Source organism: Scyliorhinus torazame, chromosome 3 (assembly GCF_047496885.1).
Source record: "Scyliorhinus torazame isolate Kashiwa2021f chromosome 3, sScyTor2.1, whole genome shotgun sequence".
Taxonomy (NCBI): Eukaryota; Metazoa; Chordata; class Chondrichthyes; order Carcharhiniformes; family Scyliorhinidae; genus Scyliorhinus; species Scyliorhinus torazame.
The window spans coordinates 186,159,944-186,176,166 of NC_092709.1; the positions used below are offsets into that span (position 1 = coordinate 186,159,944).

At 52.9% G+C, this 16,223-nt stretch overlaps 1 protein-coding gene across 2 annotated transcripts in view; it reads left to right on the forward strand.

Annotated features, from left to right (window-relative positions):
- wdr19 (WD repeat domain 19) overlaps positions 1–16,223 on the forward strand; it is a 247,311-nt gene that overhangs the window by 213,282 nt on the left and 17,806 nt on the right. For both annotated transcript variants that reach the window (XM_072496582.1, XM_072496581.1), the window contains exons 30-32: positions 9,825–9,921; positions 10,873–10,997; positions 13,290–13,371. In XM_072496582.1, coding sequence (XP_072352683.1) covers positions 9,825–9,921; positions 10,873–10,997; positions 13,290–13,371 — 304 coding nt within the window. The remainder of the gene's footprint in view (positions 1–9,824; positions 9,922–10,872; positions 10,998–13,289; positions 13,372–16,223) is intronic.

Sequence of the window (16,223 nt, forward strand, 5' to 3'; positions counted from 1 at the left end):
CCAGCGCCTTCCCACTTCACCGCCTGTCCCTACTTCGCACGGTTCAAAACCTTCTCCTTCACGTGGAACGTGTGAAAGCAGACTATAACCTTACTTGGTGGCTCATTCGATTTAGGCTTCGGCCTGAGCAACCGATGTGCCCTGTCCAACTTGTAGCAGGAGGGATCTCCACCGCCTCCATCATCTCTGCAAACACCTTTCCAAAGTTCTGGGTCGGCCTCAGGCCCTCCACCCCCTCAGGAAGGCCCACGCTTCTCAGACCTTGGGCGTCATTCTCTGACCCCCCAGCGGGTCAGAGAATGGCCGTTGGCCGCCGTGAATCCCGCCCCCGCCGGTTGCCGAAGTCTCCGAAGGGAGAAAAGTCGGCGGGCCGTTAATGGCGCCGCTGACTTCGGAGAATGGCACGGGTCTGCGCAAGGCAGCCGATTTTTGGCCTGACGATATTCTCCCTTCCGGATGGGCCGAAGTCCCGTCGACGTGATGACCGTTCACGTCGACGTAAATCAAACCTCTTTTCATCGGCGTGACCCTGTGCTCCAGGGTCACGCCGACCAGCGTGGAGGTGAGTGACGGCCTGGGGGGTTGGCTCTGGGCAGGCGATGGCGTGGCCGCAGTCTGAATGTGTGGGGAGAGGTGTGTCTCGGGTTGTGTGTGTGTGTGTGCGGCGGGGGGGGGGGTGGTTAGAGTGTGCTGGGCTCCGGGGGAGTGCCGGGAGGAGGGTCCGTGCCGGGGAGGAGGATGGGGGGGGGGGGGGGGGGGGGGGATGGGGGGCCGTGCCGGGGAGGAGGTTGGGGTCCGTGCCGGGGAGGAGGTTGGGGGGGTCCGTGCCGGGGAGGAGGATGGGGGGGGTCCGTGCCGGGGACGAAGTTAGGGTCCGTGCCGGGGAGGAGGTTGGGGGGGTCCGTGCCGGGGAGGGGGATGGCGGGACCGTGCCGGGGAGGAGGTTTGGGGGGGGGGTCCGTGCCGGGGAGGGGGATGGGGGGTCCGTGCCGGGGAGGAGGTTGGGGGGGTCAGTGCCGGGGAGGAGGTTGGGGGGGGGGGGGTCCATGCCGGGGAGGGGGATGGGGGGACCGTGCCGGGGAGGAGGTTTTGGGGGGGGGGGTCCGTGCCGGGGAGGGGGATGGGGGGTCCGTGCCGGGGAGGAGGTTGGGGGGGTCCGTGCCGGGGAGGAGGTTGTGGGGGGGGGTCCATGCCGGGGAGGGGGATGGGGGGACCGTGCCGGGGAGGAGGTTTTTTGGGGGGGGGGGGGGGGGGTCCGTGCCGGGGAGGGGGATGGGGGGTCCGTGCCGGGGAGGAGGTTGGTGGGGGGTCCGTGCCGGGGAGGGGGATGGGGGGGGGGGGACCGTGCCGGGGAGGGGGATGGGGGGTCCGTGCCGGGGAGGAGGTTGGGGGGGGTGGTCCGTGCCGGGGAGGGGGTCCGTGCCGGGGAGGGGGTCCGTGCCGGGGAGGAGGTTGGGGTCCGTGCCGGGGAGGAGGTTGGGGGGTGATCCGTGCCAGGGAGGAGGTTGGGATCCGTGCCAGGGAGAAGGTTGGGATCCGTGCCAGGGAGGAGGTTGGGGGGGGGGGGTCCGTGCCGGGGAGGGGAAGGGGGGGGGGTCCGTGCCGGGGAGGGGGATGGGGAGGGGGTCCGTGCCGGGGAGGGGGATGGGGGGTCCGTGCCGGGGAGGAGTTTGGGGTCCGTGCCGGGGAGGAGGTTGGGGTCCGTGCCGGGGAGGAGGTTGGGGTGGTCCGTGCCGGGGAGGGGGATGGGGGGGGTCCGTGCCGTGGAGGAGGTTGGGGGGGTCCGTGCCGGGGAGGGGGATGGTGGGGGTCCGTGCCGGGGAGGGGGGGTGCGAGGGCAAGTGAGTTGGTCCACCTGTACAGGTGCCAGCCTCCAACAGTTGGACCCATGCGGTCCATGCCACCTGGCTGGGGGGAAGGAGGGGATAAGGGCAATGATGACATGTCGTCATTCTCCCCCCCCCCCCCCCCCACCCCCACCCCCAACTAGGCCGTCATGTTTTCCGATCATCCAGCGATGTTGGCCGCCGTGGCGGCAGCCGCTAATGTCCATGTTGCCCTGGATGAGGAGGAGCGTGCCAGAGAGGCGGCGCAGGCTGCCGCAGAGGGGCAGGCGGCAGCCGCCCAGGCTGGAGGGACACCTGACCGACAGGATGAGGAGGGGGAGGAGGACGTCGCGGCCCCACGGCAACGGAGGCACCCGAGGGCGCCCCGTGTGTACCGGCCCCGGCAGTCATACCAGGACCTCACGGACCGGGAATGCAGGAGGAGACTCCGGATGAGGCGGGAAACCATGGCACACATCTGCCACCTGCTGGCACACCTGTCACCGCGTGGCACTGGCGGGGGACACCCTCTCCCCGTGTTCGTCAAGGTTACGGTGGCCCTGAACTTTTATGCAACGGGGTCATTCCAGGCACCGAGTGGGCACCTGTCCGGCATATCGCAGACATCGGTGCATCCGGGCAGTGACAGATGCCCTATATGCCATGGCGCACTGCTACATCCGCTTCCCTGTGGACTGGGCCAGCCAAGATGCCCGGGTCGTGGGCTTCTCTGCCGTGGCTGAGTTCCCCATGGTCCAGGGCGCGATTGATGGGATGCACGTCGCCGTGCGGCCACCTGCGGATAACAGGGCCGTGTTCACCAATAGGAAGGGGACCTATTCGATGAACGTACAGGTGGTCTAGGACCACCGCATGATGATCCTGCAAGTCTGCACCCGTTACCCAGGCAGTGTACATGACTCATATGTGTTGTCGCGGTCATCCATCCCCAGCATGTACGAGGGACGCCATCCCCGGCTGAGGGGCTGGTTGCTGGGCGACAGGGGCTACCCATTGCGATCGTAGCTGATGGCGCCTATACGGATGCCACGCAATGAGGCGGAGAACCGCTACAATGATGCCCATGTAGCGACAAGGGGAGTGATAGAGAGGTGCTTTGGCGTGCTGAAGATGCGTTTCAGGTGCCTGGACCTCTCTGGGGGCGCCCTCCAGTATCGGTCAGATAGGGTCGGCCGCATCATTGTGATGTGCTGCGTCCTGCACAACATAGCCCAACAGAGGGGCGATGTGCCGCAGGCAGAGGAGGGCGGAGTGGAGGAGCAGCAGGAAGAGGCGCAGTCCTCCCCAGATGAGGGGGATGGGGGTAATGGTCAGGGCAGACGGGGTAGACACAGGCGGGTGGCTGTCCACCGTTACCGGCTGGCCCAGCGGGCACGGACAGACTGATAGCCGCCCGCTTCACTGACTAGATGGGCATGGGAATCGGGTAGTATGGCCACAGACCGCACACCATGGCAACAGCCGACCACCCCACACCCATCCACCCACCCAGCACCCTCACCCCCCTCCCCAACCCCACCCACCCCACCCGCATGTACACCACCCCCCCACCCCCCCCATTGCCGATCCACCTGCGGCACAACGGCCGGGCTCACACAGTTGCGGGTGGACGCGTGTCTATTGCAGGCCATGGAGGATGATGACAACCCGCCCTGCGGTGAGCTCCTGGCTCCACATTGTTGGACTATGTCTGACCCATGGCCACAGTACCACCATCCACCGGACCATCCCTGCATGCGGCTGTGACACTGCAGCGCACGGTCCCGTCCTCTGCCCGGGGGGATGTTGATGGCGGCCCAGGGGGAAGGGGGCAGACTCACCTGGGGCTGAGGTAAGACCACCCCTCACACACACACTTGCGCTCAACGTACATGACACCCCCGCACGCTTTGGACAGAGCACAAAGGCAGCTTCTGTAGGTGTAACATTGACTTTAATAACCAAACGAGATCATGCACGTGCCCTAGCCCCAAAAACTCATCTGTGCCCTGCACCCGTGCCAACTTACTCAGTGTCTAATTGTTTGGCCTTACGGGCCCTTTGACTACGTCTACGTGGTTCCCCAGGCGGTACAGCAGAACTGGAGTGGACTCCTGTGATTCCTGCTCTCTGACACTGGATCCCTTTGGCGGCCGTTTCCTGGGGCGTCCTGGCCTAGATGGGCCAGGCTGCGGCCCGGGCGACTGGGATGGCGAGCTGCCAGCCTGTCCTGCCCGTTGCCCACCCGATGCACCTGGGACGGAAGGGGGGAGGGGAGTCTGAGGTGTCGCGGTGTTCCGGGACCTCCCCTACAGGGGGAGCCGGGACGGACCACACCACCTCCTCCTCCCTCGGGTTTCCCGGTGGCCCCCAGGCCTCTACATGGGTGGGGGATGCGAACTGACTGGCCATCCGATGCCCCCCCGACATCTGGCGCTGCCAGTCCTGGAGGCCCGTGCTGGTATCGACAGAGGTCTGCAGGTTTGCAGCCATGGAGCCCAGGGGGTTAGCAAACCCTGTCTGTGACAGTGCGACGCCGGCTCGCACATGGCCACTGGCGCCGATGCCCTCAGCGATGGCCTGCAGAGACTGGGCCATGGCCTGCTGAGACTGGGCTATGGTGTTGAGCGCCTCTGCATCTGGCGCTGGCACTGGCTCATGGCCTCCTGTGAGAGGGCAGCCATGTCCTGGGCCACAGACGCCGCCTGCACGGAAAGCCCCAGGCCTCGCAAACCGTTCCCCATGTCTGACACCGTCGCACCCATTGCCTCCACCGCGGACGCCACCCGTGCGGTGTCGGCCTGGGTGGCACGCATGACCGGCACCACTTCCAGCTCCTGGACGCGGGTGGACTCCTCCACCTGTGACTGCAGCCGCCGCAAGCCGGCCGTCACCCTCTTCGCTCGTCTCCGGGTCGGTGGTTGCATCGAATCTATGTGTGGGTGTGGAAACTCCAGGAACCCGGGATCCATCTGGGCGGCAGATGTTCGCTTGGGCTGGGCTGCCCTCCGACCGCCCGGCCCCTCTGCTGCTCCTACCTCCACCTGCTGTACCGGGACGGCTGTGTTGTGCGCACCAGCGAATGTACCAGACGCCTCATCACTAAAGTGCCCAACCGAGGTGAGTGTTTCTGCGATGGTGGAGGGTGTTGGTGACAGCAGTGGCGTTGTGTCGTGCTCTTCGTCCCACTCTGAGTCCATGGCACTTTGGGGTGGGGGTTCGTCTCCACCCATCCACTCTGAGTCACTGTCTGGTATTTCGTCTTCCTGGGTAGTGCTGTCCCGGGTAGGGGTGTCCTGGGCAGTGCTGTCCCGGGTAGGGGTGTCCTGGGCAGTGCTGTCCCGGGTAGGGGTGTCCTGGGCAGTGCTGTCCCGGGTAGTGCTGTCCCGGGTAGTGCTGTCCCGGGTAGTGCTGTCCCGGGTAGTGCTGTCCCGGGTAGTGCTGTCCCGGGTAGTGCTGTCCCGGGTAGTGCTGTCCCGGGTAGTGCTGTCCCGGCTCGGATGTGACGGGGGCCTGTGGCTGCCCCCCTCGTCGCTGGGTGGTCGCTCCCGCACGTGACGGGGGTGTCGTCTCCCTGTTGCTCCAGGTCTCTCCGTCTCCCGTGGTGTGCGAGGGGCATCCTGCGGGCGTCGCATGCTGGAGGGTCCGGGTCTCTCTGTCTGCCGTGGCCTCCGAGGGGCATCCTGCGGGCGTTGCATGCTGGAGGGTCCGGGTCTCTCTGTCTCCCGTGGCCTCCGAGGGGCATCCTGCGGGCAACGTATGCTGGAGGGTCCGGGTCTCTCTGTCTCCCGTGGCCTCCGAGGGGCATCCTGCAGGCGGTCTGCATCTGCGGGGATGGGTGCCTGGACGTTTGGTCCTGCGATACACAATGAAGCATGCATGGTTAGACATCAGGCAGTGATCAGATGATATGGGGACGGGCTGTCGGTGGCTCACTTGCTAGTACGCCCCCGACCTCTGCATCAGCAACCTCCCGGTCGTCAGGTCCGCCAGCCAGTTCCAGGGCCCTTTCCTCGTGTTCGGTCAGTGGCCTCTCATCAGCGGGGCCTCCTCCAGTCCTCACATGCTCCCTATTGTTGTGTGCGGGGGGGTGGCAGGGGTAAAAGGCAACACTGTTAGGCAGGTATATGAATGCACGCCATCGGTTGCGCGTGCATTGCAGAGGTTAAGGTTAGGGCTGGATTCACTTGGGGATATGGGGGAGGGGGGATATGGGGGGGGGGGGTATGGGGGATGGGGGAGGGGGGATATGGGGGAGGGGGGATATGGGGGAGGGGGGATATGGGGGAGGAGAGGATATGGGGGAAGGGGGGGATATGGGGGAGGCTCACCCTGCCTGCTCTGACGAGGTCGTTCACCTTCTTGTGGCACTGGGTGCCTGTCCGTGGTGTCAGGGCCACAGCGGTGACGGCCTCTGCCACTTCCCTCCACAGACGCCGGCTGTGGCGTGGGGCAACTCTGCGGCCGTGCCCGGGATACAGGGCGTCCCTCCTCTGCTCCACTGCGTCCAGGAGCGCCTCCACATCCCGTGACTCGAACCTCGGGGCTGAGCGGCGGCCAGCCATCCAGTCGGGTGTTCCGGTCGGGTGTTCCGGTCGGGTGGGGGGGGGAGCAGCGCGGCCTTATGAGCCGTCACGCCGTGCGGCGCGTATGACGCTGCACGGCGTGAACCACTGCACAAGCGCGGATCCCGTTACGTCGCTGCTGGCCCATTTCGGGCCGGAGACTTTCGACCCATTTTTCCGACGTGATGCAAGTCGGATTTGTGCCGTTTTCTGCGCCGATCGGCGGACTTTGCGCCGATAACGGAGAATTTTGCCCCTGGTCTCCGTGACCTATTCTCCGGGTCCTCCACCTTAGCTCTGAGCCCATTGCCGACCTCCTGCACCCTCCGCAGCTCCTCACCCATCGAGCTGAACTGGTCGCTGTGTTGCGACAATGCCTCCTCCACCCCATTCAACTTCTTGACAAACATCTTCCTCACTGCCGCCTTTACCAGGGCAATCGCCTCCTCCACCCATTCTTTCATCACCATCATCATCTCCCTCCGAAGTACCTCCATATGCTTGGACAAACAGCCTCTCGAACTCCACCAACATAACATCGGTCAGAGTTTCCAATGTCAGGGGAGAAGCCCCACCCGTCGAACCAGCCCCTGCCATCTTTCTGCCTGCAGGACTCAGCCTCACTCGATGGCAGACTTTCTCTTGCCCCCTTCTTTCCAGCACCCTTCTTCTGGGTCTTCGACATTTCACGAATCATAGGATCTCTACAGTGCAGAACGACGCCATTCGGCCATCAAATCTGCACCAACCCTTGGAAACAGTACTCTATAAAGGCCCATGTCCTGACCTTAACCCTGTAACCCAGTAACGCACTAAGGGGCAAATCCACCAAACCTGTGCATCTTTGGACTGTGGGAGGAAAAGGTCTTCCTATCTCCACAGATGTTGCTTGACCTGCTGAGTGTTTTCTGCTTTTATTTTAGGAGCCTTTGAAGTTTAACTGGTTATTTTCACAAACTATTTTAAACCTGAGAATATTAGAACAGCTATTTGATGATCAGGACAGTGAGAGCAATTCACTATTTTGCAAATGCTTAAGTGTTTTTGTTAAGCACGTTTTATGTTTGCTCGTTTCCCAAAGGAATAATGGGCAGTAACAAAGTCCTGTATTTCTTCCGTCAGTTAGTCGATTTCAAAAATGTCAACCTTCAGATCTGGGAGGAGGATTGTCAAGACATTGATGTCTGGCAGAACATATTTAGCATATTTTTTAAACTCTGCTTTAATAAGACAAATTCAATCATGAGATTAGGACACTGAAAGGGATTCTTTATGAATTTTATGCGCAATTATTAATTGTTAAATGACTGAAATACACAGATGTATATTTAAAATTCAATACTGAGCCCAGCAAATCACACCCATATGTTCTGGGCATGCCCAGCGCTGGAGGAATTTTGGAAGGGCGTAGCGAGGACGGTGTCGAGGGTGGTAGGATCCAGGGTCAAACCGGGCTGGGGGCTTGCAATATTTGGGGTCATGATGTGGAGATGCCGGCGTTGGACTGGGGTGAGCACAGTAAGAAGTCTTACAACACCAGGTTAAAGTCCAACAGGTTTGTTTCGATGTCACTAGCTTTCGGAGCGCTGCTCCTTCCTCAGGTGAATGAAGAGGTATGTTCCAGAAACATATATATAGACAAATTCAAAGATGCCAAACAATGCTTGGAATGCGAGCATTAGCAGGTGATTAAATCTTTACAGATCCAGAGATGGGGTAACCCCAGGTTAAAGAGGTGTGAATTGTGTCAAGCCAGGACAGTTGGTAGGATTTCGCAGGCCAGATGGTGGGGGATGAATGTAATGCGACATGAATCCCAGGTCCCGGTTGAGGCCGCACTCGTGTGCGGAACTTGGCTATAAGTTTCTGCTCGGCGATTCTGCATTGTCGCGCGTCCTGAAGGCCGCCTTGGAGAACGCTTACCCGGAGATCAGAGGCTGAATGCCCTTGACTGCTGAAGTGTTCCCCGACTGGAAGGGAACATTCCTGCCTGGTGATTGTTGCGCGATGTCCGTTCATTCGTTATCGCAGCGTCTGCATGGTCTCGCCAATGTACCACGCTTCGGGACATCCTTTCCTGCAGTGTATGAGGTAGACAACGTTGGCCGAGTCGCACGAGTATGTACCGTGTACCTGGTGGGTGGTGTTCTCACGTGTAATAGTGGTATCCATGTCGATGATCTGGCACGTCTTGCAGAGATTGCCATGGCAGGGTTGTGTGGTGTCGTGGTCACTGTTCTGAAGACTGGGTAGTTTGCTGCAAACAATGGTTTGTTTGCGGTTGTTTGAAGGCAAGGTGTGGGGATGACCTTGGCAAGATGTTCATCGTCATCAATGACGTGTTGAAGGCTGTGAAGAAGATGACGTAGTTTCTCCGCTCCGGGGAAGTACTGGACAACGAAGGGTATTCTGTCGGTTGTGTCCCATGTTTGTCTTCTGAGGAGGTCGGTGCGGTTTTTCGCTGTGGCGCGTTGGAACTGTCGATCGATGAGTCGAGTGCCATATCCCGTTCGTACGAGGGCATCTTTCAACGTCTGTAGATGTCTGTTACGCTCCTCCTCGTCTGAGCAGATCCTGTGTATAGGGAGAGCTTGTCCATAGGGGATGGCTTCTTTAATGTGTTTAGGGTGGAAGCTGGAGAAGTGGAGCATCGTGAGGTTATCCGTGGGTTTGCGGTAAAGCGAAGTGCTGAGATGACCGTCCTTGATGGAGACGAGTGTGTCCAAGAATGCAACTGATTTTGGAGAGTAGTGTTTTGGAGAGTAATGTTTTGGACCGATAATCATTGCCAGAGAAGAACAATCTGCAGGTATAATTGTCTATGCAAAGAAAGAATATTTGGGGTGGCAGAGGAGCCGGGAGTGCAGGAGGCGAAAGAGGCCGGAATTCTGGCCTTTGCGTCCCTGGTAGCCCGGCGAAGGATTCTCCTTCAGTGGAAAGATACGAGGCCCCCAAGCGTGGAATCCTGGATCAGCGATATGGCAGGGTTCATTAAATTGGAGAGGGTGAAATTCGCCTTGAGAGGGTCGGTACAAGGGTTCTTTAGGCGGTGGCAACCGTTCTTAGACTTTCTGGCAGAAGGCTAGACATTGGTCAATGGCAGCAGCAGCTCGGGGGGGTGGGGGGGGGGGGGTTTACTTTATTTTTGTTTATGTTATTTACACTGGAAGGGTCTGATGGGGTGTATACACCTGTTGTCTTAAGTCGGGGTGTTAATGTTAATTTATTATTTAGGTACAGGGGGGGAGGGGTTTGGGGGGTTGCTTTTTTAGATTGTGTTTTGTACTTAACCCTGTTAGGTTCTTTTTTCTTTCTCATTTTGTTATTGATATTTTATGAAAACCTTTAATAAAAATTTTTTAATTTTTTTAAAAATTCAATACTGTTTTCCTGCCCCCCCCCCCCCTTCTGTCTTCTCGCTTTGCCAATCTAGGATGCAAAGTACCTTTTCCGACTGTATATGGCATTGAAGCAATATCGAGAAGCAGCCAGAACAGCGATAATCATTGCCAGAGAAGAACAATCTGCAGGTATAATTGTCTATGCAAAGAAAAAAGCTATGTGGAAACCTGTATCTTTTTCTCTTTGAGAGCAAACCTTGAAAAAATATTCCACTGCTACAGCAACTAATGTGTTTATCGTCATTCTGGAATAACTCCATCAAAGTTAAGCTTTTAATTGGCAAGGTTCTTATGAGTGTTTTTGTTGATACAGTGTTACAATTCAAGTTTCTCCCTATACGTTTGTTCCCAACACCACCTATGAACTGACATTGGAAGTGGTACACAAAGTAATCTGGGATAGCAAACTCTCTGAATAATAGATACATATATTGTTTTTAAATTTCTATTGTGCCCACACAGTTTGCAACTATTTCAGAATGAATGAATATTAACTGCATGAATATTATTTTTTAGAGAATTGCTCTTGCAAGATATATTAAGTGAGAAGACTATGTCATCTAATTGACTAAATTGCCATAAGGGTTTTGGTTGACATGCATTCACAATGAGTTGTTGAAGTCAATCCACATAATGTGACAGCTTTGATTCCCTGTATGAAAAGATTAAACCATCAAACCTGACAGTTGAGTTGCTTTCGTCAGCGTCCAGTGGAAATTCTTTTGACTAAAGATGGAGAAATGCTTTGCAGAAGGGGAATAATTGTCTGTTCTCTACCAGTTAAAGTCTTTGAGGAATTATTGAGGAATGCAATTTCAAGCATTTGCAGATTTTTTTGTTTCAATCTTGCCTACTGAAAATTCATCTGCAAATAATCTGATTGTAAGTGACCAGTCCTAGAAACTCAATTGTCTTTTTTTTAAATCCAGTAACCCGAAATCCACAGAGAACTTGATGTCTGTCAGATTAATAGCCCAACAGGTTATATTCTAATTGCTAAAAGGTAAACTGAAAAATTCAATGTATGTGGGAGAAATTGAGACTGCAGTGAGATTTACTGCAACTTTTGTTTTGTTTCAGGAAACTACAGGAATGCACATGATGTGCTATTTAGTATGTACACAGAGCTCAAAGCACAGAAAATCAAAATTCCCTCTGAAATGATAACAAATCTCATGATTCTACACAGCTACATTCTAGTGAAGGTAGGAAACTAAAACCACTCATGTATTCTAAAGGATGGATGTTTTAATGCCTGGTGAGCACAGTACTACATGATTTCTGGGCATTGGTAGTTTGAAATATTTAAGTGTTTTAAGTCAACTCAATTGGTGTGTTCCAATGTCTTCATGTAAGTGCACCACTCTGAATATAAAGGATTTTTATGAGCTATCAATGGGAAAATGGTGCCAATTGTTAAGATGGTAGTTCCCCTGCAGCACTTTATGTGCAAATAGAAAATTCATGATTTACCATAACTTCAGAATATGCCACATATCAAAGTCAATGGTAATGTGAATAAAGAAGATGAAGAATTGCTGGTTTATCCCATACCATCAATTTTATACCAACATTCCTACTGAATCCCTCATCTGAATTGGGGTGGTAGAATTCTTTATGTATTTCCTCAACTAGAGAGAAGGAAAATTCTTGAACAAATCAATGTTTTGTCCACCTTAGTGGGCAAGATTTGAACAGGTTAGTTAGATATTCATTTGAGTATATAAACAGGTTTATTAGAAAAATGGTCTACAGCATAGAAGGTAGTTGTCCTACTTCAGGGAATGCATTAGTATAATTAAACAATTAGCAGGAATTATTTAAACTTACAAATTCGAGGAGTTAATGGACTTCTTTGTCACTGAGGTTGAGACAATCCAATCAGTGCCTCCATCAGGCGTCTCCCTTCCACTAGCCTACCCAGTTAAACTTATTTTAAAGCTCTTACCCCCATCCCCCTTGCTCTAGCCCTGAACTCACAACTTTCTCTAGTTTCTCTCCCATCTGCCCTCATACCCTCCCTGAGCTCATACTGTCCTTAAGAACCCATGACCTGTTCCCCTGATCATACTGATTACTCAACTTCTCCTCATCTTAGCAAACATTTTAAACCATTCTCTCCCTTCAGATGTTGTCCTTCTCTCCTTTAAATCTGCTGTCATCACCCCTTTCCTCAAAATAATAAGTCTTGAACCTACTGTCCTTGCAAACTACTGCCCATCACCAACCACCCTTTCCTCTCCAACATGTTGTTGTCTCCCAAATCTGTTCACATCTTTCCAGGAATTCCACGTTTGAAACCCTACAATAAGGTTTCCACCCTTGCCACAGTACTGAAATTGTTCTTGCAGTATGTCATTTGTGACTTTGATGCAACTGTGACAAAGATAAACTTTCCTTCTTCATCCTTCTCAACTTATGTGCAGCCTTTGATGCAATTGACAGCACCATCCTCCACCACTGCCTCTCCACTGTCGTCCTTCTGGGTAGGACTGCTACCACCATGTTCCCTTATTATTAATCTAATCATGGTCCGAGAATCACTTGCAGAGGTTTCTCTTCCTATTCCTACATACCGTCCACTAAGGATCTATCCTTGATCTCCTCCTAGTTCTTATCTACTTGCTGCCCCTCAGCAATATCATGTGAAGGCAGTGTTAGTTTTCGCATGCATACTGATGCCACACAGTTCTACCTCATCACCATTTCTCTTGACTCCTCGACCGTTGCTAAATTATCAGACTGTTTATCCGACATCTAGTACAGGTTTGGCAGAAAATTCCTCTCATTGAATATTGGGAGACAAGCCGTTGTTTTAGGCTCCAGCTGCTAACTCTATCCTTGTCCCTTGCAACAGTTTGAGCATAAGCCAGCCTGTTTGTAAATTTAGTGCCATGTTTGACCCTGAGATGAACTTCTGACCTTCTATTTGGGCCATCATTGACTGTTCCAGTGCACTTCTGGCTGGTGTCCCACAATCTACCCTCTGTAAACTTGAGGTCATCCAAAGCTTTGCTGCTCGTGCCTTCACTCGCAGTGACCATTCCCCAGCAGCTCTGTGCTCAGTGACTTACATTAGCACCCGGTGAGGCAACATCTTTATTTTAAAATTCTAATCTTGATTTCAAATACCTCTGTGCACTTGCTCCCGTCCCCATAATCTCCTTCAGCCCCACAATTCTCTGAGACATTTGCACTCAACTAATTTCGGCTCCTTGAGCATCCCAAATTTTAAGCACTCCTCCATGGTGGCCATGCTTTCAGTTGCCTATGTCCTAAACTCTGGAATACCTTCTTTCCGCCTCTCTTCCTTGCATTCCCCTCTTTAAGACACTTTAAACCTACCTCTTTGGTCATCTGATGTAATATATCCTTATGTAGCTCACACCTTATTTTAGAAAGCTTGTACGAAGCACCTTGGGGTGTTTCATGAAGGTCCTATGCAAATATGTTGTTTTGCTCCTATTTTATTAATTGAAGTTATTTTCTCTTTGTAGACTCATGTTAAACGTGGAGACCACATGAAAGGAGCAAGGATGCTCATCCGAGTTGCAAACAACATAAGCAAGTTTCCATCTCGTAAGTAGCTTGTGTGAAAATTGTGATTACCAAAAAGACAGTCGAAAGCCATGGTTTATAGTTCTTCACAAAAATCCAATCCGATTTCATTATTGCGAACAGTTGATATTTTACTTGTAAGAAATGGGACCTATTGGAAGGCAAACTTTGGTAGGGAAACTTTTTTTCCTATCTCTGGAAAAACGCGACAGTCTCTAAAAATTGGTTCAAGCTTCCATGTTGACATGGGCGGCACGGTAACACAGCGATTAGCACTGTTGCTTCACAGCGCCAGGGTCCCAGGTTCGATTCCTGGCTTGGGTCACTGTCTGCGCGGAGTCTGCACGTTCTCCCCGTGTCTGCGTGGTTTCTTCCGGGTGCTCTAGTTTCCTCCCATTAGTCCCGAAAGATGTGCTGTTAGGTAACTTAGACATTCTGAATTCGCTCTTTGTGTACCCGAACAGGAGCCGGAATATGGCGACTAGGGGATTTTCACAGTAACTTCATTGCAGTGTTAATGTAAGCCTACTTGTGACAATAAAGATTACTATTATTACCTTCCTAAGAGTGTGTCATTTTCATCTATACAAGTGTCCAGTAAGGGCTAGCAAATGACCCTCAGCATGACGTAAACTAAAATGTGACCTGGAGCTAAAGTAATGGATAGGATATTCATCCTGACATCTTGCGTACATGTCCTGTATTGATTAGAAAGGTTCAAACAGGGGATTGTCATAGGATAAACTACTAGCTCCTATAAATAAAGTATATTCATAAGTGCTCGGAGATAGGGGGCAGTCCTAGTCAGACAACTGCCTTCTTCCAATGGAAGATTGAACAGGAACGAACAAGGAAGATCGGGGAAGCGGTAACATTTCAGCTACAGAACAGAATGCTGCCATCATATACCACTAAGATTAACACACTCTGTGCCAGCCATCCATTCGTTCTCTGGGATCAGTGAATCACTCTCACGGGTCGTATACTTTTCTTGTCTAATTTGATGTTGTATCATATTGGTGCATATGTGTACTTTACAGCTGAATAAAAACTATAATGAATTAAGGGAATGGATTGGATTTGTTTTGTTTATTGTCACGTGTACCGAGGTACAATGAAAAGTATTGTTCTGCGTACAGTTCAGACAGATCATTCCGTACATGAAAAGAAAATACATAGGGCAAGCATAAAATACATAATGTAAATACATAAACACAGGCATCGGGTGAAGCATACAGCAGTGTGTAGTACTACTCAGTAGAGAAGATGTGTGAAGAGATCAAATCAGTCCATAAGAGGGTCATTTAGGAGTCTGGTAACAGCAGGGAAGAAGCTGTTTTTGAATCTGTTTGTGCGTGTTCTCAGACCGTATCTCCTGCCCGATGGAAGAGGTTGGAAGAGTGAATAACCCAGGTGGGAGGAGTCTTTGATTATGCTGCCCGTTTTTCCAAAGCAACGGGTGGTGTAGAGAGAGTCAATGGATGGGAGGTGGGTTTGTGTGATGGACTGGGCTGTGTTCACGACTCTCTGTAGTTTCTTGCGGTCTTGGGCCGAGCAGTTGCCATACCAGGCTGTGATGCAGCCAGATAGGGTGCTTTCTATGGTGTATCTGTAAAGGTTGGTAAGAGTTAATGTGGACATGCCAAATTTCCTTAGTTTACTGAGAAAGTATAGGTGCTGTTGTGCTTAGCGCCAACATGGGTGGACCGGGACAGATTGTTGATGTGCACACCTAGGAATTTGAAGCTGTCAACCTCGACCCTGTTGATGCTGACAGGGGTGTGTACAATACTTTGTTTTCTGAAGTCAATGACCAGTTCTTTAGTTTTGCTAACATTGAGGAAGAGATTGTTGTCATTACACCACACCACTAGGTTCTCTATCTCCCTCCGGTCGTGTCGTCAGCAAACTTGTAGATGGAGTTGGAGCTAAATCTTTCCACTGTATATAAGGGGCTAAGTGCGCAGCCTTGCGGGGCCCTGGTATTGAGGGCTATCGTGGAGGAGGTGTTGTTTATTCTTACTGATTGTGGTCTGTGGGTCAGAAAGTCGAGGATCCAGTTGCAGAGTGGGGAGCCAAGTCCTCGGTTTAGGAGCTTTGATGTGAGCTTGGCTGGGATTATGGTGTTGAAGGCGGAGCTGTAGTCAATAAATAGGAATCTGATGTAGGAGTCCTTGTTGTCGAGATGCTCCAGGGATGGGTATTGGGCCAGGGAGATAGTGTCTGCTGTCGACCGGTTGTGGTGGAATGCGATAAATTATGCGACTGGGTCGATAAATTGCAAGAAGAAAGAAATGGTTGGCAGGAGAGCAGTGCTGTCCTGTCCTGTACAATCAGTTAATCTGTGAACAGGAGGCACCGTGGTGGAGCGTGTTATACAAGGGGGGAAAACTAGACCAAACACAAATAAAGTATTGAGTTACAAACACAAAATACGAGATTAAGTGAAGTTAGAAAATGCAAGATACTTAATTCAGCAACAGCCTTGTCTCACATGGGAAGCAGACCATTCCCCAAATTTAGCTAAAATCAAATATCTTCAGGCACAAGTCAATCAACAATGTGCACTTGAGGGGCGGTAAGGTGGCACAGTGGTTAGCACCGCTGCCTCATGGCGCCGAGGACCCGGATTCTATCCCGGCCCCAGGTCAATGTCCGTGTGGAGTTTGCACATTCTCCCCGTGTCTGCGTGGGTCTCACCCCCACAATCCAAAAGGTGTGTAGGGTAGGTGAATTGGCCACCCTAAATTGCCCCTTAATTGGAAAATAATAATTGGGTACTCTAAATTTATAACACAAAGAAAAACAATGTGTACTTATGGCTGCCGTCTGCAAAATCAAGCAGGTGACCCTGGCCTTTGCTGGAAAAATAT